The sequence below is a fragment of the Pituophis catenifer genome, unplaced genomic scaffold (assembly GCF_029215685.1).
Source record: "Pituophis catenifer annectens isolate HBS135680 unplaced genomic scaffold, rPitCat1.0.hap2 SCAF_2, whole genome shotgun sequence".
NCBI classification, from domain to species: domain Eukaryota; kingdom Metazoa; phylum Chordata; class Lepidosauria; order Squamata; family Colubridae; genus Pituophis; species Pituophis catenifer.
In genome coordinates this window covers 41,973,622-41,999,345 of record NW_027256882.1, presented here as the reverse complement: position 1 = coordinate 41,999,345, position 25,724 = coordinate 41,973,622, and the positions used below count along the sequence as shown (strand labels likewise).

Here is a 25,724-nt window from a genome sequence, read left to right as displayed (position 1 = left end):
GAAAGACCACTGCTCTGGATAAACAGATGTGGAAGATGTTCGTGAGGGGGCTTCCAACAGAGAAAGGAAATGTAGCATTGGTTTTCTGGTCAACAGGATTTGAGTGGCTTTATTCATGTCTTCCAAATAAATCGGGCTTTTAGCAGCTTTAATTCAATTGTTTTTTCTTCCTTAATTACTGAAAATCTATACTTCCTGCCGAGAGATAAAGATGACTGCTGATTGATCATAAATAGGAGCAAGACGACTTAACATTTAATTAAAAATAAAAGCCTGTTTCAATGCGTCCTCCATTCCTAAGGGAGGGCACTGACCCATTCAGCTGGTCTGTTTGGCAATCTCTTTGGTGTTCTCATATTGCGACAAATAGGAATAATAATAATAATAATAATAATAATAATAATAATAATAATAATAATAATAATAATAATAATAATAATAATAATAAAAAGGAAATGAGAATAGGAACTATAGGAGAGGTATGAAATGGGAATCACAAATGCAAGTCTTAAAATACTTTCAACCTGTAATACTGAGAAATGGGGGTTCTAAAAACATTTACTTTTGGAACTTATTTAGAATTTGGCTTTTTCTTCAAAGATAAGCGCCGTTCCCAGACGGCCCACGTTTTTCCTGATCCATTCCCCCCTCCCCCCCACCCCCGCAGTCGATCCATGTGGGAATGGATGTAGCTGCCTCCGAAAAAAAAAATAAGTATCTCCTGGATGGATGAAAAAAAGCGTTTCTTTCCATTAATTTGTAGGTTAAAGTGATATTCCCGGAAGGAAGGTTACAGTGTTAGTAGTTAAGCTGGTGAGTTTATTAAACTGGCAATGCCTTGGTTAGAGATCTATTTTGTTACCTACTTATAGCATAAAAGAACTGATTTAGGAGACAATGAATTTTAGAAGAACGCTGCTATAAAAGAGGAAACTATTAAAAAGCAGGTTTTTAAAAAATGGCAATATTTCCTGATAAGACCTTTAAGAAGAACAATCTTTAACTTCCCTGGTGGTCTAGTGGTTAGGATTCGGCGCTCTCACCGCCGCGGCCCGGGTTCGATTCCCGGTCAGGGAACACATTTTGGAAAAAGCCCAAAGGTATATTTTTGTGAAATAGAGATAATCCTTCAAGACCCTGAGTGCGAGTTTACATTTTATAAAATGGAGTAATTCTTCGAGGTGCTGTTTTCTGAAACGTAAGAGTTGTTTATCAATTTTCAAGTATCAATAACAACTTCAACAGATTTCTGGAGAGTTCATTTCTTAAATGTATACATTTTATAACCATGGGTTACTTAATGGATTGTCTTTTCCTTACTCAGAATAATTTTGTTTTTTACAATTTCTATCACTCCTTCCTGCTAGAACTCACCACACAAAACAAGGCATCAAAGTAAAGAATCCAACACCAAAACAAGATCACTTAATAGTCACTTAATATCTAAAAAGAAAAGCCAGATAAAACTATGGCCAGGTTTGCATGCAATGCATGGTATTTTTCCTGTAGCAGGTGATCTTACAATAGTATACAAATAACAGTAATTCCCCTTGCTCAGTAGTTCTAGTTTTTCTGCTCCATCTCTCTCTCTCTCTCTCTCACTCTCTCCATCTCTCTCTCTCACAGTCTCTCCATCTCTCTCTCTCTCTCACTCTCTCTCCATCTCTCTCCCTCTTTCTTTCACTCTCCCCCCTCTCACTCTCTGTCTCTCTCCATCTCTCTCTCCATCTCTCTTTCACTCTCCCCCCCTCTCCATCTCTCTCTCCATCTCTCTCTCTCTCTCTCCATCTCTCTTTCTCCATCTCTCTCTCCATCTCTCTTTTTCCATCTCTCTCTCTCTCTCTCTCTCTCTCTTTCACTCTCTTTCTCCATCTCTCTCTCTCTCTCTCTCTCTCTCTCTCTCTCTCTCTCTGGCTAATCCCAAGCAGGCTAAGAAAGGTGGGAATTGGTAAGTGTTTGGATGGGAGGCTACTGAAAAATCCGAGAAAAAAAGCGGTAAACCTCTTCCATAAACTTGCCAAAACAATTACATGGGCTATCCATATAATCATCAGGAGTTGAGACTGACTTGAGGGAGAACTGACTTTTTGTTAATGTGAAGAACCAAAAACTGCTAATGCAGGTAATCCTTGATTTACAACAGTTCGCTGAGTAACTGTTCAAAGTTACAACAGCAGTGAAAAATGTGACTTACAACTGTTTTTCACAGTTGCAGCATTCCCATGATCATGTGATCAAAAGTCAGATGCTTAGCAACTGGTTCATCTTTATGATGATTGCTGTGTCCCAAAGTCATGTGATGACTTTTTGTGACCTTCTCACAAGCAGCGGAAGCCAGATTCACTTAACAACCAAGTTACTAGCAACTGCAGTAATTCACTTAACAACTGTGGCAAGTAAGATCGTAAAATGGGGCAAAACTCACTTAACAACAGACATTTTGAACTCAATTGTGGTCGTAAATTGAGGACTACTTGTATAGGGTCACATTCACATGCACCCTGCATTAGAATTTTTGTATGGCCAGGGTGGCTACCTTTGTGCTTTTAATAGATACTAAACTTTATAATACTTTATACTGTGCCAATAAAGACAATTGTTCCAGTCACTATCATGATTCTCTGGTCCTTATAATGGCAGATAAGGACCATGGAATCATGATGATAACTGCAACAATTGTCTTTATTGGCATATAAAGTTTAGTATATGAACAACTGAGAAATAATTTTGTAGAATTAACCTGCAGAAACATAAAGAGCTCCTCCAAAGCAAAGGAACTGCCTTGTGAATAGTTCTTTGCCATTCTTCATATCAAAGATCATATAAAATATCTATTAAAAGCACAAAAGTAGCCACCCTGACCATATATAAATTCTAATGCAGGCAGTAACTTTATTAGAAAAACTCACAATTACAATAGCACATCAGGTGGTTCAAAAGTTGCTCATCAGAAAAGGTAACGTGGTTGAAAGTTAACAAGAAGATACATAATTGTTTGGAGAAACTTCAAGGAGACAGTAACTTCTCCTATTTTAGCTGTTCACTTCTGTCTACTCCTGGGAATTCTGACAGTTGGGCTGCACAATTGGATTGTGAACGTTGACAACATGCAGTACTAGCCAGATAACTTTATCTCTTTAAGGGTGCAGTCTTCATTCATTTAAGATTTCTTCCCACCCATAGACTATCCATTAGTGTTGGAACTCATTGTTGGAATGTATTTTTATGCAACAACTACAGCAGTATTTAGCCAGTAGATGACAGTCAATGGTTACAGATTTGGATCCATGGTATATACCCTATGCTCTTTTGGTCTAAGGAGTTTCCTGTTTCCTGTTACATTACATAGTTGAGCAGTAAGGCACATGGTGACTGTACTCTTTGTTTGCTCTATGTGGTGCTTTTATACAGAATTTCTAACAATCAGCAGTTCTAAATGCAAAGCATGTTGCATTTTTGTTAAAGTGGTTTTAATTTAAAAAAATAATTTTATTTTAATTTAAAACCAGAATATTTTAAACTGGTTTATGCATTTTAGAGTCCCAGGGATTTCTCCATCTCTAGGCCCAATTTAAAGCAGAAACGAACAAACCAAAAAATTGAAGAGGCAGGGAAAATTATAATGTATGCTTTTATTATCATTTTCTGTATTCCTGGTTTTCCAGAACTCTAATCAGAGGAGGGTTGCAAACTGGAGAAATTACAAATTAAGGCTGTCTACAGGCTTGCTTGATGCCATAATGTGTTTTCTTCCCCATCAGTGAACCTGTAGCACTGACAATTTTTGATGGTTGCAGGAAATATAGAATCAAAGCTTAGGAACAGTAGATGCTTGACGTATCAAAGAAATATGGTCATACATAGGAGATCTTTTAAAATGAAGTAGTAGCATAAACTCACAAAGCCACTTTTAATAACAACTCTCTGGTTTTTTTCCATTCCTTTTTGAAAAGGGCAACAGAAGGACCCTATCTTTAGACAACCATGACTTATTGGTCATCCCGTTAGAGACAGTTCTTTACTAGATTCCTCAATCACTTGAACAATGGCAGAGCTAATGTACTATCTTCACTGAAAAGTTGGGACACATTCACAGATACAACTGCCTTGAAAATAGTGCATGGTGAACTTTATAGCACAGTAAAACATCAGCACAGGAAATGTTTTATGGTATCTTGTATTATAACATAAGCTGTTTTTATGATAATTTTTCTGTCAGAATAACAGAGTTGGAAGGGACTTTGGAGGTCTTCTAATGTAACCTCCTGCTCAAGCAGGAAATGCTATACCATTTCAAACAAATGACATAAATTGTTTCATAAAATTTGCCAAATTTTAGTACTAGGAGAATCATGGGTTCTGGATTTTGGGTGCCTTTTGTAAATTAGCCCATTAGAGGTATTTTGGTTCGAAAATTCTTGCCCTATGATGCATTGTTTCGCCATTGTTAAAGATTACAGAAATTAGAGTTTTAGTAGTACATATAGATTTTCCTGAGAGGATTTCCTTTCCAAATTGGGGTGGGACGCTAATAATCCTTTTCATTCTGTGGTTTATTTTTGTTTCCTCTAAAATGCTCTTAGATAGTTTGGGCTGATATAACTTGATAATCTAGTTAGGCCAAATCAGCTTACTTCCCCCAATTCCTTCTGGCTCCAAACTCCTGGGACTACAGCTCCTAGAATTCCCAGTTAGTATTCTGGAAATTTTAGTTTGAAACATCTGGAAGTTGCCAGAATGGGGAAAGTGACTGTAGTTCTCTGTTTATAATTCTCCTTTTGTTGACCTCCTTCTTAAAGTTGATTGTCACTGATCAGGCGGATTTTTGATGGCTTCTCAGAAGCACGATTCACATCTCTTGCTGCTGTCAGCCCTGACTTAATTGTGCCGTCCAACCAACCATGAATTTTGGTAATGTGCTCCCCTGCAAAATAGATTCTACCTACAGGTTGAGCGAGTGGTTCACTAAACTCTTGAAACTGGTAGGGAGTGAAGGCGGTTAAAGAACCCATAGCATACTTATCCAGGCTCCATTTTTTAATCACTGAGGGGTAACAGAGGGCCTGGATCTCTTTCTTGGGCAGCTGATGGATGAATGAAAGGTCATTAATGACAATATCAGCAGCGCTCTTGATATCAAGAGCTTGAAAGAAATCAGCATCATCACCAAGGACATAGGCCACAAGAACCCCAACACCACTAGTAAAGTTATGGTTAGGGTAGTAGATGAATCGGGATGGAAGATCAGTTGTGGACTTCCCACCATGAATGCCATCAGCCTCCCAAAACTTCTTAGTGCAAGTGAGGAAGATCTTGGTGCCACTTTTGTAGTGGGTAGACCGCAAAGCGTGTGCTTTTTTTGGTGGAAGGGGTGGTTCAAAATTGATGCGACGGGTGGCCCTTGCTGTGGAGCACACAATGACATAATCAGCTGTCACATTTGACAAGGTCTTTGCTGGGGTTTGATATTCCACTCTGACTTTCTCAGCATTCTGTTGTATCTTGATTACTCGGGCATTGAGATGCACACTTCCCGCAATGGCCTTATACATGGATATAGGCAACTGATCAAATCCACCAACAATTTCATCATATCTGCAAGACCAAAATGGGACAGAGGAAGTAAAAACCTGCTCTCCTAAAATTGGATAATGATATTAGTGAATAAAAGGTCACAGGACAATGAAATGAAAACAGTTCTGGAAAGAAGTTGGCAGCAGATTTGATAGAAAGCAAAGAAGATGCTTTATTCTTACTTTGAATTTGCTATCTATTATTTGTTATTTTTGCTTATCAAATTTGTTTGCCACCCATTTCACCACGAGGTGTCTCTGGGCGGCTTACAATGTTACAATATCTAGTGATACCGTATCAGGGATCTCACCAGGAAGGGCCATTAAACAAAAGATACTGCTAACATAATGCTTTTGTTTAATTCTTAGATAAGCAGACACCTGAAATATGAAATAAGTTTGATTTAAAAATGCCTTTCAAAATTATTGGCAATATCATTTTATCTATACAAATTTATCCCAGAAAAATATACACTGATAAAATAATTTTACATTTTTAACGTATTTTATGTAAACACATTTTATGTTTGAAAGAGAAGATGGCATTATCTCAAGTTGTCTACTCAGCAATAGCTGTCAAATATGATTCCATAAATCTGAGAGGAGGGAGAATATAAAAAGGGATATTTATACCTGAGCTGAAATGAACAATTTAGTTCTTATTGAGTTGTGTATAGTTTGGATAAGCAAATACTATACAAGCCTTGATATAGAAACTGACTGTGTGAATATTTGGGACAATGATGAGGAAGTCATCTAATCCAAGTGATATAGGTTTGCTTACCTTTTTTCGTTAGAGAAGATATCACTTTTCAGGCTCCCAATAAAAGATACGTAATAGCCAGAATCTTGATTCAGTAAGTCTCCAATCATATCTACAGCTCCGCGGCTCAGATTTCCTTCTTTAATTAGATACCCCTGTTTGGGGAGAGAAATCCTTAAATTCATCTGCAATACATTGTTCAAAAACATCATTTCAGAGCAAGGAGCTTGATTTCAGATTGAAACTGGTGGGCTGCAAATCGGACAAATTCTTCTAATTCTGAGGAGATGTTGAGTTAGAGGTTTAAGCACAAAGCAGAATCATTCTGTTATTGTTCTACTTAATGACCTCCAGGGGAATAATCTGTCTCTTAAATAACTTCCATTTTGTTGAAAGCAATTTACGGATAATCCTCGACTGGCGACCACAATTGAACCCAAAATTTCTGTTGTTAAGCAAGTCAATTGTTAAATGGGTTTCCCCCCATATTACGACCTTTCTTGTCACAGTTGTTAAGTGAAATCACTGCAGTTGTTAAGTGAATCTGGTTTTCCCATTGACTTTGATTGTGAGAAGGTCGCAAAAGGTGATTTACATCACTCTGGCATACTGCAACCATCATAAATAGGAGTCAGTTGCCATGTGTCTGAATTTTGATCACATGACCACAGAGATGCTACGGTCATAAGTGTGAAAAACAATCATAAGTCACTTTTTCCACTGCTGTTGTAACTTCAAACAGTCACTAAACAAACTGTTTTAAGTTGAGGACCAGAGGTGGTATCTCTGCCTCCCAAGTCCCAGCTGATCGGGAGGGAATGGGGACTTTGCACTAACCTTCCCCTGGAGTGGGGAGGGAATGGAGATTTTACAGTATCTTCTCCCTGCCACACCCACTAAGCCACGCCTACCAAGCCAAGCCACACCACGCCCACCAAGCCACACCCACAGATTCGGTAGTAAAATTTTTGAATCCCACCGCTGTTGAGGACTACCTTTACATTATGTTTAGTAAAGGGGATAAAGCTTGAGATGATATGACCAATGCCTGGGGAAATCTCAAGCAGGGTTATAATAGGAAGGTAGTCTATATTTTAAATTTTGTTGTTATGCGTCCATGTATATGCCTGCATTTCACTACTTTAACTTTGCATATATACCTTTAATTTAATGATACACTCATGAAAGTGTATATGCCTATTAAGATCTACCCACAAAAAAGAAAGTATTGGCCATTCTGACCCAGAATTTGGGAGGACAAAACAGAAGGGGATTGTTCAGTCAGTGAGTCAACACGGTAGCCTGCTATTTAAACTAATTATATTCCATCTCATTCATTAAATATAATATGGCCACCCTCTCCATTAGACCAAATCCTTTACAAACTGTAGTCCAAGTGTCTCAGTCCAGACAGAATGCTTGTTAGCCAGTTTAGAGATAAGCCAGCATGAGCAAAGAAAAGTTAAGCATGTAATGTAATTACTATATGTCCTAAAATGAAAATCTGGTACTTCTGTGATGCCCTTAATGACTTTTTTGTTGTGCTTTACTACATTTGTCATCAACTGTGATGCTTTATGGCAAGCATGTTGTAATTAGAATTCAAATTGATTTGGGGAGTCTCAAATTCTCACTTCAAGAACTTAGTTCAAATAGGCCAAACAGGCATTATCTCTGGCTGTGTCTGAGTCAGGCTTGGATTCTTTTTAAGAAGGCCATTGTGTGGCTTTAGGGGAGACACAATCACTTGCCATCAATCCTGCATGACAAAGTGGTCCCTCCAACCTGTTTTTTCATTTATTTATTTATTTATTTATTTATTTATTGGTTCGATTTATATGCCGCCCTTCTCCGGAGACTCAGGGCAACTTACAATGCGTTAAGCAATAGCCTTCATACTTTTGTATATACCTGCTTAGTAGGGCTTTCAGCCTCCCCTAGGCGGTGTTCTTTTTTATGCAAAGTCAGCTTATTGCCCCCACAATCTGGGTCCTCATTTTACCTACCTCGGAAGGATGGAAGGCTGAGTCAACCTTGAGCCTGGTGAGATTCGAACTTGCAGTAATTGCAGGCATCTGGCAGCTAAGTGCTACTTAACAGCGCTTTAGTCCACTGGTCCACCAGGCTCCTTCTTTTACTACAGGTGTGTTGCATGTGCAAAATAAAAACCTCATAAAAATACAGGTGGATCTTCAAATGACACCATTGTCATTGACTGCCATCTTGCCCTTTGGATTGCAATCTGTTTTAGTATTTGAAACTCTCAGGCTCAGTAAGTAATTTGTCTCATATTCTAATAATACTGTAAGAAGAACATGATAATACATCTTAAAGATGACTCGCCAGGAGTGGGCTGCTGAGGATTCGCAGAGGTTCAGAAGAACCTCTAGCTAAGATTCTGTGCAGTTCGGAGAACCCCCAAATCCCACTCCTGGCTGGCCCTGCCCCGCCCTGCCCCGCCCACCCCTCCCAGGAGTCCCAACGCGGCCCATTTTGGATGCAGGTAAGTGCAGGGTGTGCACAGAGGCTCGGGGAGGGCGAAAAATGGGCCTACCGGAAGTTTGGGAAGGCCGGAAACAGGCCAGTTTCTGGCCTCCAAAGGGCCTCCAAAGCCTGGGGAGGCCATTTTCGCCCTCCCAGAGGCTCAAAGAGAGCTTCCAGAGTCCAGGGAGGGCAAAAACGCCCCCCCCCCCATCATGGTGCAGGAGGTTGACTAGGCAATGCCCAACATGGCCATGCCCACCCAGCAATCAGGCAGAAAACCCCTTGCTAAAATTGTTGAAGCCCCCCCCAAATCCCCCCCCCCCAAAAAAAACTGTACTGTTTGGAGACTTGGTTTCAGGGCACAATCCAAATACCTTCGTTGAGTAGGTGTCATATTTATTTATTATGTAGCTGCAGTTAGTCCTTTTCAATTCTTCTTTAACCTGAGAATGATTTGGAAAGGAGAAAGGAGACATAGGAGAAGGAAAAGGAAGTATTTCGTTAAAAATGTATTACATCAAACCAAAGAAAAAAGCCCATCTAAAAAGGACAAATGTAGACTCAATATTGATAGATTATTATACTGTACAGATTAGAACTAGGTTTATGATAAATGGGAAAAATTATTAAAGTCAGTATGGTATAATAAAACTATAGCGCTATAATGAAACTATGGCACTCCCACACATACAGCCAAAAGTATGGATCCAATATGAAGATAACAGCTTTGTTATAATAAAAAAGGAACAAGTAGAGAATGCACATGAAACAATCAACAACATATTCCAAGTGATAACATTCACATGGGGAGAAAAAACAATATGTTGCTACCCAGGGGTGAAATTCAAAATTTTTCCCTACTGGTTCTGTAGGCGTGGCAGGGGAAGGATACTGCAAAATCTCCATTCCCTCCCCACTCGTGGGGGAAGGATGTTACAAAATCTCCATTCCCGACCCCGCTCTGGAGCCAGCCAGAGGTGGTATTTGCCGGTTCTCCGAACTACTCAAAATTTCCACTACCGGTTCTCCAGAACGGGTCAGAACCTGCTGAATTTCGCCCCTGTTGCTACCCTTCCTGGATATCCTCAACAGCACAGGAAACGATGACAAATTAGAAACCCAAGCCTATTGAAAAACAACCAATACTAAACAAGTGATCCATTATTACAGTAACAATCTAACCTCCCATAAGAAAAGCTGTGCAAACACACTGCAGCAACCTTGAACATTGGGAAAATGAACCACCTTCCAACAAAATGGATAATTGTGCAATTTTATCAAAAAGTGCCTGACCACTCAACCCACCACAGCACAACTGACATAAGCTGTGAAAAGGATAACACTACCATACACCAATAATATCTCAGAAACAGCCAACAGACTATTACAACCACATGACATTGCAATAGCATACAAGCCAACTTGTATTGGCAATCTCCTTAATCTTAATAGACTGACTCAGTCATATTTTCAACTAGGAAACTGTGAGCATCCTAGACCAAACTAAATCCAAAAATGCTAGGGAATTCCTGGAAGATTGGCATTCTACAAAGCAGCCATCAATAAACACATAGACTTAAATCACATTTACATACCATTCAAATAAAAAAGCTGAAAAGGAAATAAAAAAGATCAGAACATATCCTGTCCAGCAAACAACACCCAGATAAGTAAGTAATGATACCAGACAAACAATCAAGCAGGAAAAAAAATAAACTAATTAAGGAGGATACCACAGTTTCGCCAGTACTGGCAGGACACAGTACTGTATGTAAACAGGGAGCAAACCACACACTCATTAGCACTGATGATATTACCTAGTCAGGTAATGATGCAAGCAAACAACCAAACTTAGAAAAGATCAAGGTTCCCACATAGCTTTTACAGGTAGTCCTTAGTTAACAATTCCACTATTTAGTGACCATTCAAACTTACGGTGAAAGTTTGAATGGTCACTAAAATGCTGAAAAAGAAGGTTTGCAATAGGTCCTTACATTGGCCACTGAATATAGGTGGGAAATCCAAACTTATTCCATTCCATTCCATATTTATGTAAACATAGTTCATTAAGATAATTTCCTTTTCAATGTATCAAACTGAAACCCATTCAGAAAATGGATTAATTTGGCAAGTGGGTTGAGAGCTGTGCAAATACCATTGATGTCTGATTGAATAACTTTATCCACGTCTGGTCATCTTTTAATCTGCTGAGGCTACAAATACCAGATTGTATTGGTGTTGAGTGGCCGACCCCCTAACCTTTCTCTGTGAGTCTTGGAGATTGGTATGGCCAGCAGTTGCAGGAACATTCTGATCAGAAAAGGGAGATGAGTCTAGGAGTTGCCTTTTTAATTGCTCCCAATGGCAATTAAATATTGCTCAGGGGGTATTTAGGATGCCATAAGCCTTCATATGGTAAGTGGGGTTGTATTTTCAAGAGACACCTAGGGATAATGTTAAAAATCAGATAGATGGAGTCTGATACCATCATTTCAGACTAACACATTTTATTAAAAGACATAAATCCATCAGATGCACGGAGTGGTTAGACCAAAGTTTCCCAACCTTTACAACCTTAAGAGGTGTAGAAATCCCAGGTGCTAAGGCCTTAGCTTCTGAATGCCATTTTTCTTAGTCCCACATTTGAAAGCTGGTTTTTAGGAATTACTCTGAAATAAAATGGTTTATTCTTAAGCAAGGATCTCTCAGAGCTTTCTTGAGCAAGATTTATTAAAAGAACATAGTATTGATACATGCATTCTAGCAAGTATAACATTTGTTAAAATAAGAACCAATTTATCATTTTATTAGTAGTAATTTTACTTATTGTTCTGTTTATATACCACCTTTATTTTTGTACAGCTCAAGACAGTGTATTTAATGCTCACTCCTATTTTCCCACAACAACCTTGTGAAACGGGTTGGGTTGAGAGAGAGGGGGTGGCTGGGCCAAAATCAAGCAGACGGGCTATTCCTTCCTTGACTTTAGTTTATGCATTTTAAGTGAAATAATCAGCCCAGGATAATTCTTTCCTAGCAATAAACCTAGAGAAGCCAAAACAAGACCAGGTAAACTTCACCAAAGAAGAAACAATAGTCCAATCAAGGAACTATCAAGGAAGAAACCACATCCCAACCATGATTGCTGGGGCTAACTACATCTATTATCGGCCAACAAACTCCACTCTCCCCTTGCGGTGATCAGTTTAGTCTGGTAACAAAGCACCTGCAGGAAAACAATCAAGAATTCAACAGCTATCATTTTGTCAAGATGGGAATCCTCCCTGCACATTAAAATACAGAACCTCAATCACCCCATTATGGCCTTCATTTTGGCTTTTTTGACCGTACCGTCAGGACAGCTCTGGATGATAGGGAAACAAGTTTTGGACAATGCTTTTAGTACCTTTCATCTATGTATGCTTGAAACAAGCCATAGCATAAATTTCTGATTAAAGATAAATTTTATGACTTATCTGAACCTTTTTGAAGGACTCTCGATATAGCTGTGAAGCAGATTTGCCTTCTTCTGAGGGCTTCACAGGATATTTCAAGACGCTGGGGTCTTTTTTGACTTCCCATACTCTCTTCCTGATGTTTTTAATAAAATACCAGGCATTCTCATTTTCCTGAAAAAATTCGTTCAACCGGAGACCAAACTTTCTGATATATTCCCGGATAATTCTGGGGAGAGGAAAGGAGAAAGCAGTGAAAATAAAAATAAAAATAGAATGATGTATAGTTCTGTGCACTGAAAAGTATCCGATTATCAGGAAAATTAACATGCAAATGTGAAGGTGAAATAATTGTTCTGGCATTATTTCTGGAGTATACACTATTGAAAGAGCGACGTCTACGCTGGCTGGGGCATGTCATGAGAATGGCTGATGGTCAAATTCAGAAAGATCTCCTGTATGGAGAATTAGTGCAGGGAAAGCGCCTCAGAGGGAGACCACAGCTGCGATATAAGGATATCTGCAAGAGGGACCTAAAGGCTCTGGGAATGGACATTAACAACTGGGAAACCTTGACCTCCGATCGTTCAGCTTGAAGGCTAAAGACGCAGCATGGCCTTCTCCAATTCGGAGAGACACTTGTTCGGCAGGCTGAGGCAAAGAGGCAGTTCCGGAACCAGCGAAATCTGGGGGCTGGGCAGGGGACAGAATGTATCTGCCCTCAGTGTGGAAGGGGTTGCCACTCTCAAATTGGCCTTTTTAGTCACACTAGGTGCTGTTTTAGGACCTCTTTCCAGAGCACGATACCATAGTCTCTTGAGACTGAAGGATGCCAATGATAATGATTTCTGGAGCATCACTGTCTCTCTTTCACTTTGCTTTACATATAGAAAGAAAAACTGCACACATTTAGCCAGAATTTCCAGTTTCAACAAAACTTTTTCCCTCCGTAAAAAAGAGCTACCAATTGAGAAGAGGGGAAAACAACAGCACAGAAAAACAACAACAACTCTCAAATTGCTTGATAAACTCTTACAAGTCATTTGTCTTGCCAAAATCATTTGGGCTTATTTTTCTCCCATGAATAGATACTTGGAAGAAAGATAAGATCAAACAGAATGATTCCAATCCAAATTAAACTTGTTTTATTCTCAATTATTTGCCCTGGCTTTTAGGATGCTTTTTTTGACTTCCCCGTGGAGCCTACAGTCTTAGGATTTCCTAATAGTCTGCCATCCAAGTACTAAGCAATATCAGGTTGGGCCTGCTTAGCTTTTTGAAAGCCAAGCTAGATATTTCCAGCTAATTTGTCCTCTTAATTCTAAAGGAAATTAGCTTAACCAACCCTGTGAATGCTCCAGCAGCAATACTCCATTCCATGCCTCATCACATTTATCCTGTTCACTCAGTATAAATTGCTGTAGGTTCTGTTGCCAAGTTTTAAGTGGCTAATGAACTACCCTTACAAATATGTGGAATTTAATGCTGGGTTCCCAGAATCTAAAATAGCAATGTTGTTTCGGGACATACCTCCACGACCCTCCAGTCTTCTTGGTATGCAAAGAGAAGAGATAAGTAAACATGATCATCTCACATCTCACCTGTGTCTCGCAGGGAGACGCATGGGTCCCAGATTGACATACCAGCCTTCTATGTCATTTCGATAAGTGGTCACTCGTCCTCCCACACGTTCACTAGCTTCAAGAACCGTCACCTGGAGGCAAATAGGAAAGCCATGGCATCATTTTGACAATTGTTTCTTATTAAAACTTCTCTGCTTGGCTGCTTTGTGACTTATTTTGGGGAGACTTTTCTTCATAGCATGATTGATTTGGCTTTGAGATGTCAGTATTGTATGGCTGTTGGCACCTCTTCCCTCCCCTAAGGTTCCTTACCACAAGTTGGCATTTTTCTATGGTACCTGCCAATGGTGGGTTTCAAATTTTTTTACTACCGGTTCTGTGGGTGTGGCTTTGTGGGTGTGGCATGGCTTAGTGGGCGTGGCTTGGTGGGCGTGGCAGGGGAAGGATACTGTAAAATCTCCATTTCCTCCCGATCAGCTGGGACTTGGGTGGCAGAGAATAGATTGGGGCAGGGCCAGTCAGAATTTTTACTACCGGTTCTCTGAACTACTCAAAATTTCCACTGCCAGTTCTCCAGAACTGGTCAGAACCTGCTGAAACCCACCTCTAGTACCTGCTGTTCTCAACAGTTGACATCTTTCCCTTCTGACATGCAGAGACCTTTCTCACTATGTTCTTTGAGGCACCTTCCCCCAATAGAGTCCCAGCAGTTCAAATAGCAGAACCGCAATGTTGAAATGTGTTACGCTTGACGATTATTGGAAGTTCTATCACATTGGATTTGCTTTCCACCCTTATTTTGTGCAGGGAACATTTTGGGTGAAATAGCATTTCATCTTCAGATATCTCACTTGAATGTGTCTTAGAATCTAAGGAGATCTATTCTTTGCAATCAGGAGGACTTTTTCTTTTCTTTGTCTTCATTGTTTTAATCTATTTAAACTTTATTTATTTATTTAAACTTTATTTTCTTTGTTTATTGAAAAGTATTCTAAACAGCATGATGACAGTTGCAGTCATTGTGCAATAGAAACTGAGTTTCGTCTTCCTGTGAAACTCATAGTCCCATATCAAGATAGATCTCTGCAGCCACAAAAACAGGTTCTATGCTAAAGCCTCAAATTCAGTCACAAGACTCTACACTTTGTTGTGGTCAGATCACTTTCTGGTCAAAATGTATTATCCTGCATCTCTGCTAGGTAGGATGCCCTATTTGAATGGTCTATGTCCATCTTAGTGTCTAATGGATCTACAGCAGGAGTCTTCATCCTTGGCAACTTTAAGCCTGGCGGACTTCAACTCCCAGAATTCTTTGCTGGCTGGGGAATTCTGGGAGTTGAAGTCCACCAGGCTTAAAGTTGTCAAGGTTGGAAACCCCGATCTACAGGGTTTCCAGAGGATGTTTGGGGATTATCCTGACAATCAGTTGGACATCTTGGTCTTACACCTTGTGAATTCCTAGAGATGGGAGGGCAATGGAGAAGATTGCCCCTTCACAGTCTCTCTCCAGTTTCTTAGGCCAAGCAACTCTTTCATTTTCCAGGTTCCTACAGGAATGAAGCAACTGAAGACATTCTTAGAGCATAAATAGCACAAAAGTAAAACTAGAGATTACTAAGTGTTTTTGAACCCACACTTGAGTCACTGCCACTAAGAACAGCAACTCATTAATACTTCTTTGTGCTTATTGCATTTGGAATTTTCTGATTGATAACCCATTCAGAGTGACCTAACCCCTTATTAAAAAATGTGGTTACAACAGGCCATCTGCAATGGCACATATGAGTTTGCAGGGATTTTTGCAGATAGTTGCTTGATTTTTATTCTTGGATGCCATTTGGACAAGATCAAGGGAAGGAAGCTTTTTGCGTTATGATTTGGGATATATTTGAGCTTGTGGAACCCAAGGAAATGAACTGAGTTCTCTGTAGCATAAATTCTTCCATTTCTCAGCTAGATCCAGGACCTTCCTGGCTCTTGTAAGCAGCCAGGTGGGTATATAGGTGGCTGGATTTAGGAGGTAGTCAATGATTTATTGTGGGAAGTTATTATGCCATTGTCTTTAAATAGGGCGGTCGGTTTGAACTTCTCTCCTAAAGCAACTCTCTTGACTTGGCTATGTGTGATGACTTTTGCACTGTCTACCACCTTCCCATTGTGAGGAAGGTTGTTGAAAAGGATGAAGATATTAGTTATATAGGATTATAGAGGAAGTGGATTATCTATATCCCTTTCAGACGAGGTCTAGACTCAGGATTGTGATAGAAACAGGCTGATTTGCTCTAAAGTATAATTTCTGGGACCTGGGAGGGGAGAATGCAGCTCTCATAATCCTAGTAGACCTTTCATTGGCCTTTGGTGCCATCATGTTATCCTTCTGGATTACCCAAGAGTTGGGACTAAGAGGCATCATTCTAAAGTAATTCTTCAATGGCTTACCTTATGTCCAGCCCCTGCAAGAACGTAGGCTGCACTAAGCCCAGCCATTCCTGCACCTACAACCACAACATGTTTTGGATTTGATGTCTGTTTCAGACCATTTCTGGCGATCTCTAGAAATTCTTCATAATCAGCTCCTTCGAAGCATTCTTCTAGGGGGCTTCTGTCATCTGCACAGCTTCCCAAGGCAGCCAAGAATGGCAGTGAGAAAATAACTGAATAAAACACATACAAAAATGGAATATGTATGAGGGTGGCATTTTCCTGGCTTTTCTTATCCTGGATTTATTGCCTCTTGCTCTGTTCATTTGTCCCATTCTTTTATGTGTGTCATTGAACTAACTTCTAACCAGAGTTCTTACACTACATCTAAACCGCAATAAAACAAGCAAAAATGGACACGCAGTCATTCCTTCCGCTTCTCTGGTCACACAAAGGATCTGATAACAAATATGTCCTCTTCAACCTTAACTCCTTAACATCTTCTTTTCTTGGCAACAGTGGGAAAGGGGTTACAATTTGAAGGGTTTTTGCTTCCCAATTTACTCCACTATCCAAGGATTTTCTTGGTGGACTCCTATTCAAATTCTTACTTGCTTAGTTTTTTTAAGATAATCCTTTCAAGTAGCTGTTATAACACTTAAAAAGAAATTAATCTGGCCTGAAAATGCTGCTCAAATAGATGTTAGTGCTTCCCCGGATATGTTTCCATTTGTAGACAACTCCCCTGTCATCTTTTCAGGTTTTTACTGGCAGATAGAAAAGACACGAAGAAAAAAGTGTGCTTCCAAAGTCTTTTCCTTTGTCTTCAGCCACAATATTTCTTAATAATTGGGTTACAGAAACAAAATCCATCCAGATGCTGTAAGACCAGGCATTTGCCTGTGATAGGCTTCTATCTTCCTTATGGAGGAAGGAACCAGGTTAAGGAAGGTTGGCATGGATGCTATATCAGAGAAAAAGTACAACTCCAAATATATACCAGTAGATCTATGTCAGGTTTCTATCACCTAGTACCCTCAGGATGGGTTGGATGGGGTAGAATCAAGATCATGTGAAGTGTTAATACTACTTTATAATGCCTTGGTAAGACCACGCTTGGAATATTGCATCCAGTTTTAGTTGCCATGAGATAAAAAGGATGTTGAGACTCTGGAAAGAGTGCAGAGAAGATCAACAAAGATGATTAGCGGACTGGAGGCCAAAACGTATGAAGAACAGAAGCAGGAATTGGATATGTCTAGTTTAATGAAAAGAAGGACTGGGGTGATATGATAGCAGTGCTCCAATATCTAAAGAGCTGCCACAAAGAAGAGGGGGGTCAATATATTTTCCAAAGCACCCAGAGGCAGGACAAGAAACAATGGGTGGAAACTAATCAAGAAGAAAACTTAGAACTAAAGAGAAATTTCCTGACAGAACAATTAATCTGTGGAACATCTTGCCTCCAAGTCATGGGTGCTCCAACACTGGAGGTTTTAAAAAAGAGTTTGGACAACCATTTGGCTTGAAATGTCATAGGGTTTCCTGCTTGAGCTGGGGGTTGGACTAGAAGACTTCCAAGGTCCCTTCCAATTCTATTATCCTGTTATATCTGTAGGTTTTCTGATTGGCTAGGTCTCATGCTGCTACGCCACTTGGACGATTTCTGATTGGCTACATCTCATGATGTGCCATTTAGTGTATAATACTTGAAAGTTGATTTGTGGGACAATCCTGATTCCTATATTTCTGCAAAGATTACAGAATTCAAGACATCGTTCTATTCAACGTATTTCTTGCCAAATGGATATTTGGCTACTCTGACACTCCTCCAGCACTGTCATTCAAACTGCCTATGTATTGATGCTAATTGATTTTGAACACAACTATTTTCTAGCTTTATGCTACCCTTTTTAAGGAGTGATAGTCAGAACAGTACATAATATACCAAGTGTGTTTCCTTCACAGATATGTCCAAAAGTATTATCATACTGTCAGTTATATTTTCAGTTCTTCTCCTAACAAATCCCATGCATTCAATTCATCTGGGCTGATATTTTCATTGAGCTGTTAATCAATATCCCTTTTCTGGTTAAACAAAGTTGGGAATATTTGTCTTAAAAAATTTCCTTACACTGAACACTTACTGACATCTCTCAGAAAAGATTCAAAGGCATCTGGATTTTATGTTACCTGCAGACCACATTTATTTATTTAAAGCACTGATATGGAAGGTTGTCCAACTCAGAAAGAGTTGAGACTCTGGGAGATATACAAAAAGCATAAAACACAAAAGAAAACAGCACACATCAAAAATTGAAACAATTAAATGTAGATTGGAACTGAAATATACTACAGGTAGTCCTTGTCAAAGTTATGATAGACAGCAAAAAAGGGACTTATGAGCTGGATTCAAAGTTCCAACATCTGCCTATTTCCATGCCCACATTCTGGGCACTCAGCAACAAACCTGCATTTAGGATCATTTGCAGTGACTGCGATTTACGGTGGTTTTTTTCCTGGAAACTGGCATTTACTTCTGGTTCCTGGAAAAACCAACGCATAACAAACAATGAGTTTGCATAATGACAGTGGCATTTGCTTAATGGCCACTGCAAAAAAAGCTGAAAAACCACACTTTATGAATGTCACAACTTATGACGAAAATGGCCAGCTCAATTTCATTTGTAAGCTGAGGACCATCTATATAGCTCTTGGAAATTGGAATTTTTGCTCATCCTAATCCAAAGGTTTGGGGAAAGAGCCAGGTTTTCTCTGCCTTTTTGAAAGCCTGTAGGATTCTCAACCTATTGTCTGGGTGTAAAAAAGATGGCTCTGTTTTAATAAATTGTATCATTAAAGCAGCACAATTACTGATTCAGAACCTAGAACTAAGAAAAATTTTCCTGACAATTGGAACAATTTGCCTCCAGAAGTTGTGAATGCTCCAACACTGGAAGTTTTTAAGGAGAGATTGGACAATCATTTGTCTGAAATGGTAGGGGGTTTGACTAGAAACCTCCAAAGTCCTTTCCAACTCTGTTTATTCTATTCTATTCTATTCTATTCTATTCTATTCTATTCTATTCTATTCTATTCTATTCTATTCTATTCTATTCTATTCTATTCTATTCTATTCTATTCTATTCTATTCTATTCTCATTCCATTCCATTCCATTCCATTCTAAAATAAGAGGTGCAGCTTTCTAGGACTGCTGATTGCTCCAAATGTTTTTCCAAAGCATCCCAATGTGGAATGCACATTGTTTCCTTGGACGTGTTTCCTTCTATGTTCAAAGCAATTCTATCAAAGCGTTCCAAGTTAAAAAATAACTACATTCCTTCTCCATGTTTGTTTCAGTCCTGGGAATTAACCCGTCTCCTCTCCTCCATGAGATGGATGCCTTCTGCGTTTTTAAAAAACTCCCTTTATAAGTCTGAAAGTTGAATCATGACAACTGGATTTCTTTTCTTTTTGGTTTGAAGCGTTTTGCTGCTTATGCAATTAGCTTCTTCAGTCACATACTCACTCCCTTTATAAGCAAAGTCAGATGGCATTTGGCCACAAACGCAAAGAAGGTCTTGAACTTTTCCAGAAAATCGCTGCAGGCTCCAACTGATGACCTGACTGTGAACTGAAATGATGACTGTTCCTTCTTGCTGCTGATGCCGAAACCCAACTGCTTTCTTAAAAGAATTTCATTAGAGGTGCCCGGAATATGTCAGACCTGGGGAAGTTACCTAAAAGCCCTGAGGAAGATAATTTCTATAAAGGGTGGTTATGACTTCTGTTTTCTTCATCTTAGAAACTTTATAATCTGTAATTCTAAATTGCACTCCCCACCCTGTTTCCTCATGTGCTGCTGTCTAAATTCTTTTCCTGACTTTTGACTCTAATCACCACCCGTGTTTGGATGCAGTGTCCCTCAACAAAGCCCAGAAACATTGTCAGAATGTAATTAAAAGATAAAGATCTTTGGGATTTGCAGTTATTCAGTTTCTATTAATTAAGTAGTGCTTAATTATAATTAATAGGGACACGGTGGTTCAGTGACTAAGACGCTGAGCTTGTCGATTGAAAGATCTGCAGTTCAGCGATTTGAATCCCTAATGCCCCGTAACAGGGTGAGCTCCCGTTACTTGTCCCAGCTTCTGCCAACCTAGCAGTTCAAAAGCACGTAAAAAATGCAAGTAGAAAAATAGGGACCACCTTTGGTGGGAAGGTAACAGCGTTTGTGCGCCTTTGCCGTTTAGTCATGCTGGCCACATGACCACGGAGACAACTTCGGACAGTGCTGGCTCTTCAGCTTTGAAACGGAGATGAGCACCGCCCCCTAGAGTCAGGAATGACTAGCACATATGTGTGAGGGGAACCTTTATCTTTACCTTTTAATTGTAATTATGTATTTATTTTATTACGTAGCTTATTGTCCTTTTGTTGCATTGACTTCAAGAGTTTGCTTTTGTATAACAATTAGAATTGCCTTACTGAACAAGTTTCTACATTCATACATAAAATTTAATTAATAGAATTGGAGGGTCCAACTACAAGAAGGCAAATCGTTATATAACAAAATAACCTTTAAAAATCCCATTTAAAACAAGATCCTAATTCAATTCAGTGTGAAAAGGATCTGCTGCAGGGATCACTTGATTCCAGCTTTTGGGCACAAAGGACATAGGCAAAAGGCTAAGGGTGAAGAAAAAAGAAAAGGAAAGAGAAAAGAAATTTTAAAAAAAGCAGAATTCCCACTTAAGTAGCTGTCCCTTAGAGGTAATAGCCTCCAGTCATGAAGCTTAGTGGATGTTTTAGGTTGACTTTCACTGAATAATCTACTTAACAGAATAAATCAGTTCTTCAACTTTATGAACTTTAAAATGTGTGGACTTCAACTGCCAGAATTCTCCTACTCCCAGAATTCCAAGCTGGCTGGGGAATTCTGGGAGTTGAACACTTCTTAAAGTTGCCAAGCTTGAGAAATCCTGGAAGAGATGCATGGCCAAACTGGAGGACAGATATGTCAATGGCTATGAGTGACCTCAAATGACTATGAATAAATAAAAATAAAATAAATAACATCCTTTAAACTCTATTTACCCTATTAACAGAACTGTAACATATATGGGTGCATTAAAAGACTTCTAAGACTGGTTTGATTCTTCGACGTAAAACTGGAAATGTGGGAAACAGAGTCTGAAAATAGCAGGTACAACACTGTGCAGATGATTAAATGTTTTCTCTGACGATTGTTTTTCTAGCTCAGCTTGAACCACCACTCTAAAATTTTGATTCAATTATCTGAAATGTAATTTGTGAACAGGTTGCTGAGCCGTTTTACTTTTAAGTTCTCCCTTGTTCAGTTGATGCTCATCAAAGAATGGCTTTTTCATTTTTTACAGGTAGTCCTCAATTTACAACCACAACTGAGATCAGAATTGCAGTTGTGAGTTGTTGCGGTCCTTAAGCGAGATGCCCATATGACTGCTTTGCTCAACAATCGCATTCCTAAAAGTCTATGGAGATTCCCAGTCATCCAGGTCACGGTTGTCCTGAAGGTGCCTTTTCAGGAGGCAACTGGACTTTCTTGTTTTTTCTTGGAAGACATTTTGCTTCTCATCCAACAAGCTTCTTCAGCAATCTTCCGTTCCCACCATCCACTCCGAGCTGAAGAAGCCTCTTGGATGAGAAGCGAAACGTCTTCAAAGAGAAAACAAGAAAGTCCAGTTGCCTCCTGAAAAAGCACCTATGGAACAATCTCATTCCTACCGTTTGTAAGTGAGCATGCAAGGGATGCCTCAGAGGATGGGGCAGGACCTGAGAGGCCGAGGGCAGACCAAGCATGAGCTGGAGAGATGCTGCAATGCAGTATATAGCATAAGCCGCCCCAGTCTGGCCTTGCAGTGCAGCGCTTTCGGTGGAAGCACTGGGCCTAGCCCTGAAGTAGAAGCCTGGAGCCTTCAGCAGTCTCAGTGAACTGCCATCATCCAGGCCTCAATCTCAGCCCTAGTGCCACCATTGCTTCTAAGGAGCGCTGCCTAATTTTACATATCCGCCTATTTTTCTCTTATCGAGTCCACCAAGCAGAACAGTCCATGTCCTTAGGGCCTTCTGCAGTCTCAGCCTGCTGCCACTACCCAGGCCCCAACATTAGTCCTAGCACCACCATTGCCCCTCAGAAATGCCAGCTCGCATTGTTCTCCAAGGCATCTGACCATTGGGGAATAGCGTGTTTGCCCCCATCACCCAGCGCTCCCAAGAATATGCCACACATAGTTTACCTTCAGGTGTTTTTCTCCTGCTGTTGAGAGGCTCATGTGGCCTATCCAATGCACCAGGCCTCCTTTCCCAAAGCTGCCTTGGAGCCAATTCCAACAGGACTTTGAAAATCTTCTAAAGCATCAGATCGGCCTGCATGGGCTTCTCAACAGCAGGAGCAAAGTGCCCGGAGTGTCCAGCAGATCAGAGGGCTGGGCGGTGGGGACAATCACATAATTTTCCAAAGCTCATGTGCCTTGGAGAAGGGCATTATTGCCTCTGCTTTATGCTGCCTGCCTTCAAGGGCTCAACATTTTATCACACAACGGCAGGGTTGCGGCAAAATTGTAACTCTGGGCAGAATAACAGTTGGAAGGGACCTTAGAGGTTTTCTAGTCCAACCCCCTGCTTAAGAAGGAAATCCTATAACATTTCAGACAAATGGTTGTCCAATGTCATCTTAAAAACCTCCATTGTCAGAGCACCCACAACTTCTGGAGCAAGTCATTCCACTGATTAATTATTCTAACTGTTAGGAAATTTCTCCTTAGTTTTAAGTAGTTCTAGGCAGCATGAGTCATAACTTCCTTTGACCATCACCTTCATAATTTCAAATGGTTACTGAGTAAGTGGCGGTTAAGGGAGGTCATTTGTACCACCAAAGACTTTGTGACAAATCTAACTTACTAGTTTTTAGTATGCTCTTCTCTTATTACTACAAATATTAGAAATGTATCAAGGCAAATTGACTGTAACCCATCTCATTAATATAAATTTGACCACTTGATTAAATGTCAACTGATTTTAAATGATAAAAGATTATGAAATTTTGGAATCTAATTATGGAATAAATAATAATACACCTTTGACTTCACATTGTGGTGAACTAATCTTCATCATGATCATGATCATGATCATGATCATCATCATGGATAAATTCACCATCAGTCAATTGCAAAAGGCAGCTTTTCTTGGAACAGCTGACATCCTGTGTAAATACCTCTAATACAGGGGTGTCAAACTCGCAGCCCGTGGCGCGAAGGGGGAAAAAGTCCCGATATGTCACATGATGATGCCATGATGACGCAAGTTTAACACCCCTGCTCTAACATCATAAAACATCAATATCTGCCTATCCCAGGTCCTTAGGAAGGACTTGATAAGTGGACAAAAATGCCAAATCCAGTCTGAACATCTGGCTGATTGTGTGATGAACCAGTAATTAAAAATGTCTAATCTATCCTAAACATTTGCCTGACTATGCTTTGAGCCATAATATATTAAATAATACATTCCATTCAAGCCATAATTCAGTTAGTGAGTCTTAGGCAAAAAGGTACTTACAGAAGACTTTCATCTTGTTGGCTTAGAGACTGTCAATGGCAATGCTTGGAAGAAGATTTACTGATGCTATGTAAAGTGCTCAAAACACTTTGATTCACATGTCGAGAGGATGCATTGGAGAATGCTTTTATACCCTAACCTTCTCGCCTACACTTTTATCCTCCCCTCCCATTCTAATTATACATAAAACAAGGAACAAGGAAATCAGCTCTTTTGGATTTACACCCATGAGGAACACACATGAAAAGAACATATTAATTCAGAGAGTTACAGAATTAATTTTAGATGCTGCTTATATATCTGGACCTAAGTGTAAAATGAAAATAAGTTTCAGTTGTCATTTCACATCCTAATTCCTCTTGCAATAATCTAAATAGTTTAAAACACGTGATCAATCACGTTGATTGAGCAATCTGGTTGAGGAATTCTGAGAGTTAAATGTTCACACATTTTGAAGTTGCCAAGGTTGAAAAACACTGATTTACCGGAACCTTTCTCAATCTTTTTATCTTGGAGGAACCCTTATAATAAATTTCAAATCTTACTTGAAAAACGTCTGCATAAAGATCACAAAAATATAAAAACATTGCAATATAGTTAACTTCTAACCTAGATAATACATGTTTTACAAGAGCTAGCAGCTAAGTTACAGCACTTAAAAATGTCCATCAGTGTGAGCAATAGCATAATTCAATGTGAAAAGTTAAAAAAATCTCAGAATCCCAGTTGAGAAAGGCTGCAGTATTAATGTCCTGTGAATTCCCTCCAAATTCCCCCTTCAATTTTCAGATTGGGATTATTCGAAAATAAATTTAGTATATTGATAAGAGTCAAAATTATACATCTGTTCCAATACCCTCCAAATATATGTTGCAAACTTTAATATAGGAAATACAGAACAATTTCTGACGTGATGCAAGAGAGGTCATACAATATATTTCTAACTGTGTCCATAGTGGGTTTCGAACTTAATAGCTTGGATTCTTTAGAAAAATAGAGGTCATACCAGTATATATGGCCAATCAGAAAAAAATAAATGATGGAAAGATTTGAAAAATCCTGTTGTGGTATTCTAGCTATAATTAAGATAAAGAAAATTTAATGGTTTGTCATTCCATTAAATTGATGGAACATAATGGTGGCGCAGCAGACTAAAGTGCTGTTAAGTAGCCACTTAGCTGCCAGCTGCCTGCAATTACTGCATGTTCAAATCTCACCAGGCTCAAGGTTGACTCAGCCTTCCATCCTTTCTAAGATAAGTAAAATGAGGATCCGGATTGTGGGGGCAATAAGCTGACTTTGTATAAATATACAAAAGTATGAAGGCTATTGCTTAACGCATTGTAAGCCGCCTTGAGTCTCCAGAGAAGGGCGGCATATAAATCAAATTTATATTGGCGGAGAGCTAACTCTCTTGGTCCCAGATTTCAGAACCACGGAATAATGAATTTGAAATGCAGGGAGGCAAATTTTGTTGTTATTCAGTCGCTACATTGTGCGCAGCTCTTCTCGACCCCACGGACCATAGCACAACCCCCCCACCCCACGTTATGTATGCTAATGAGGAGTCAAGCCAAGGAACGTAGTCTTCACTCAGGTCTGCCTGTCCGGCGGGAAAATAAGTAAATCTGATTGGTTGAGCTGTCTGGCAGTTCCCCTTTAAAGGGCAAGATGTCGGACAGGCAGAGAGTTTGTATTGTATCTGTTTGCAGAATAAAGAGCTGTTTATTTGGAACTCTGAGTCCTCCCTCTTCAATCACCCAATTTAACACCCCCCCTTATCTTCCACTGTTCCCCAAAGCAATCTTAAATTCATACTCATTGCCTCAATGACACTATCTAACC

The 25,724-nt window shown here is 39.6% G+C and overlaps 1 protein-coding gene and 1 non-coding gene across 2 annotated transcripts; one reads left to right on the top strand and one right to left on the bottom strand.

Moving 5' to 3' along the window:
* The first annotated feature begins 1,005 nt into the window (after window positions 1-1,005).
* TRNAE-CUC (transfer RNA glutamic acid (anticodon CUC)) lies at window positions 1,006-1,077 on the top strand. Its single transcript has one exon. It is a non-coding gene; the product is annotated as a tRNA-Glu (tRNA).
* Window positions 1,078-4,793: 3,716 nt separating this feature from the next.
* LOC139310172 (L-amino-acid oxidase-like) lies at window positions 4,794-24,833 on the bottom strand. Its single transcript, XM_070934334.1, has 8 exons — window positions 24,825-24,833; window positions 22,559-22,670; window positions 16,298-16,512; window positions 13,877-13,989; window positions 12,303-12,504; window positions 9,195-9,263; window positions 6,358-6,491; window positions 4,794-5,595 (listed from the first exon to the last, which is right to left on the bottom strand). The coding sequence occupies exons 1-8, from the start codon at window positions 24,831-24,833 to the stop codon at window positions 4,794-4,796; spliced, it is 1,656 nt and encodes a 551-aa protein (XP_070790435.1).
* Window positions 24,834-25,724: the final 891 nt, after the last annotated feature.

Excerpts from the sequence above, each read along its gene's own strand:
- LOC139310172 (XM_070934334.1), bottom strand. Across the intron at positions 13,990-16,297 it reads TTGCAGGGGCTGGACATAAG|GTGACGGTTCTTGAAGCTAG; the intron begins GTAAGCCATTGA and ends ATTTGCCTCCAG. Across the intron at positions 12,505-13,876 it reads CGTCTCCCTGCGAGACACAG|AATTATCCGGGAATATATCA; the intron begins GTGAGATGTGAG and ends TCCTCTCCCCAG.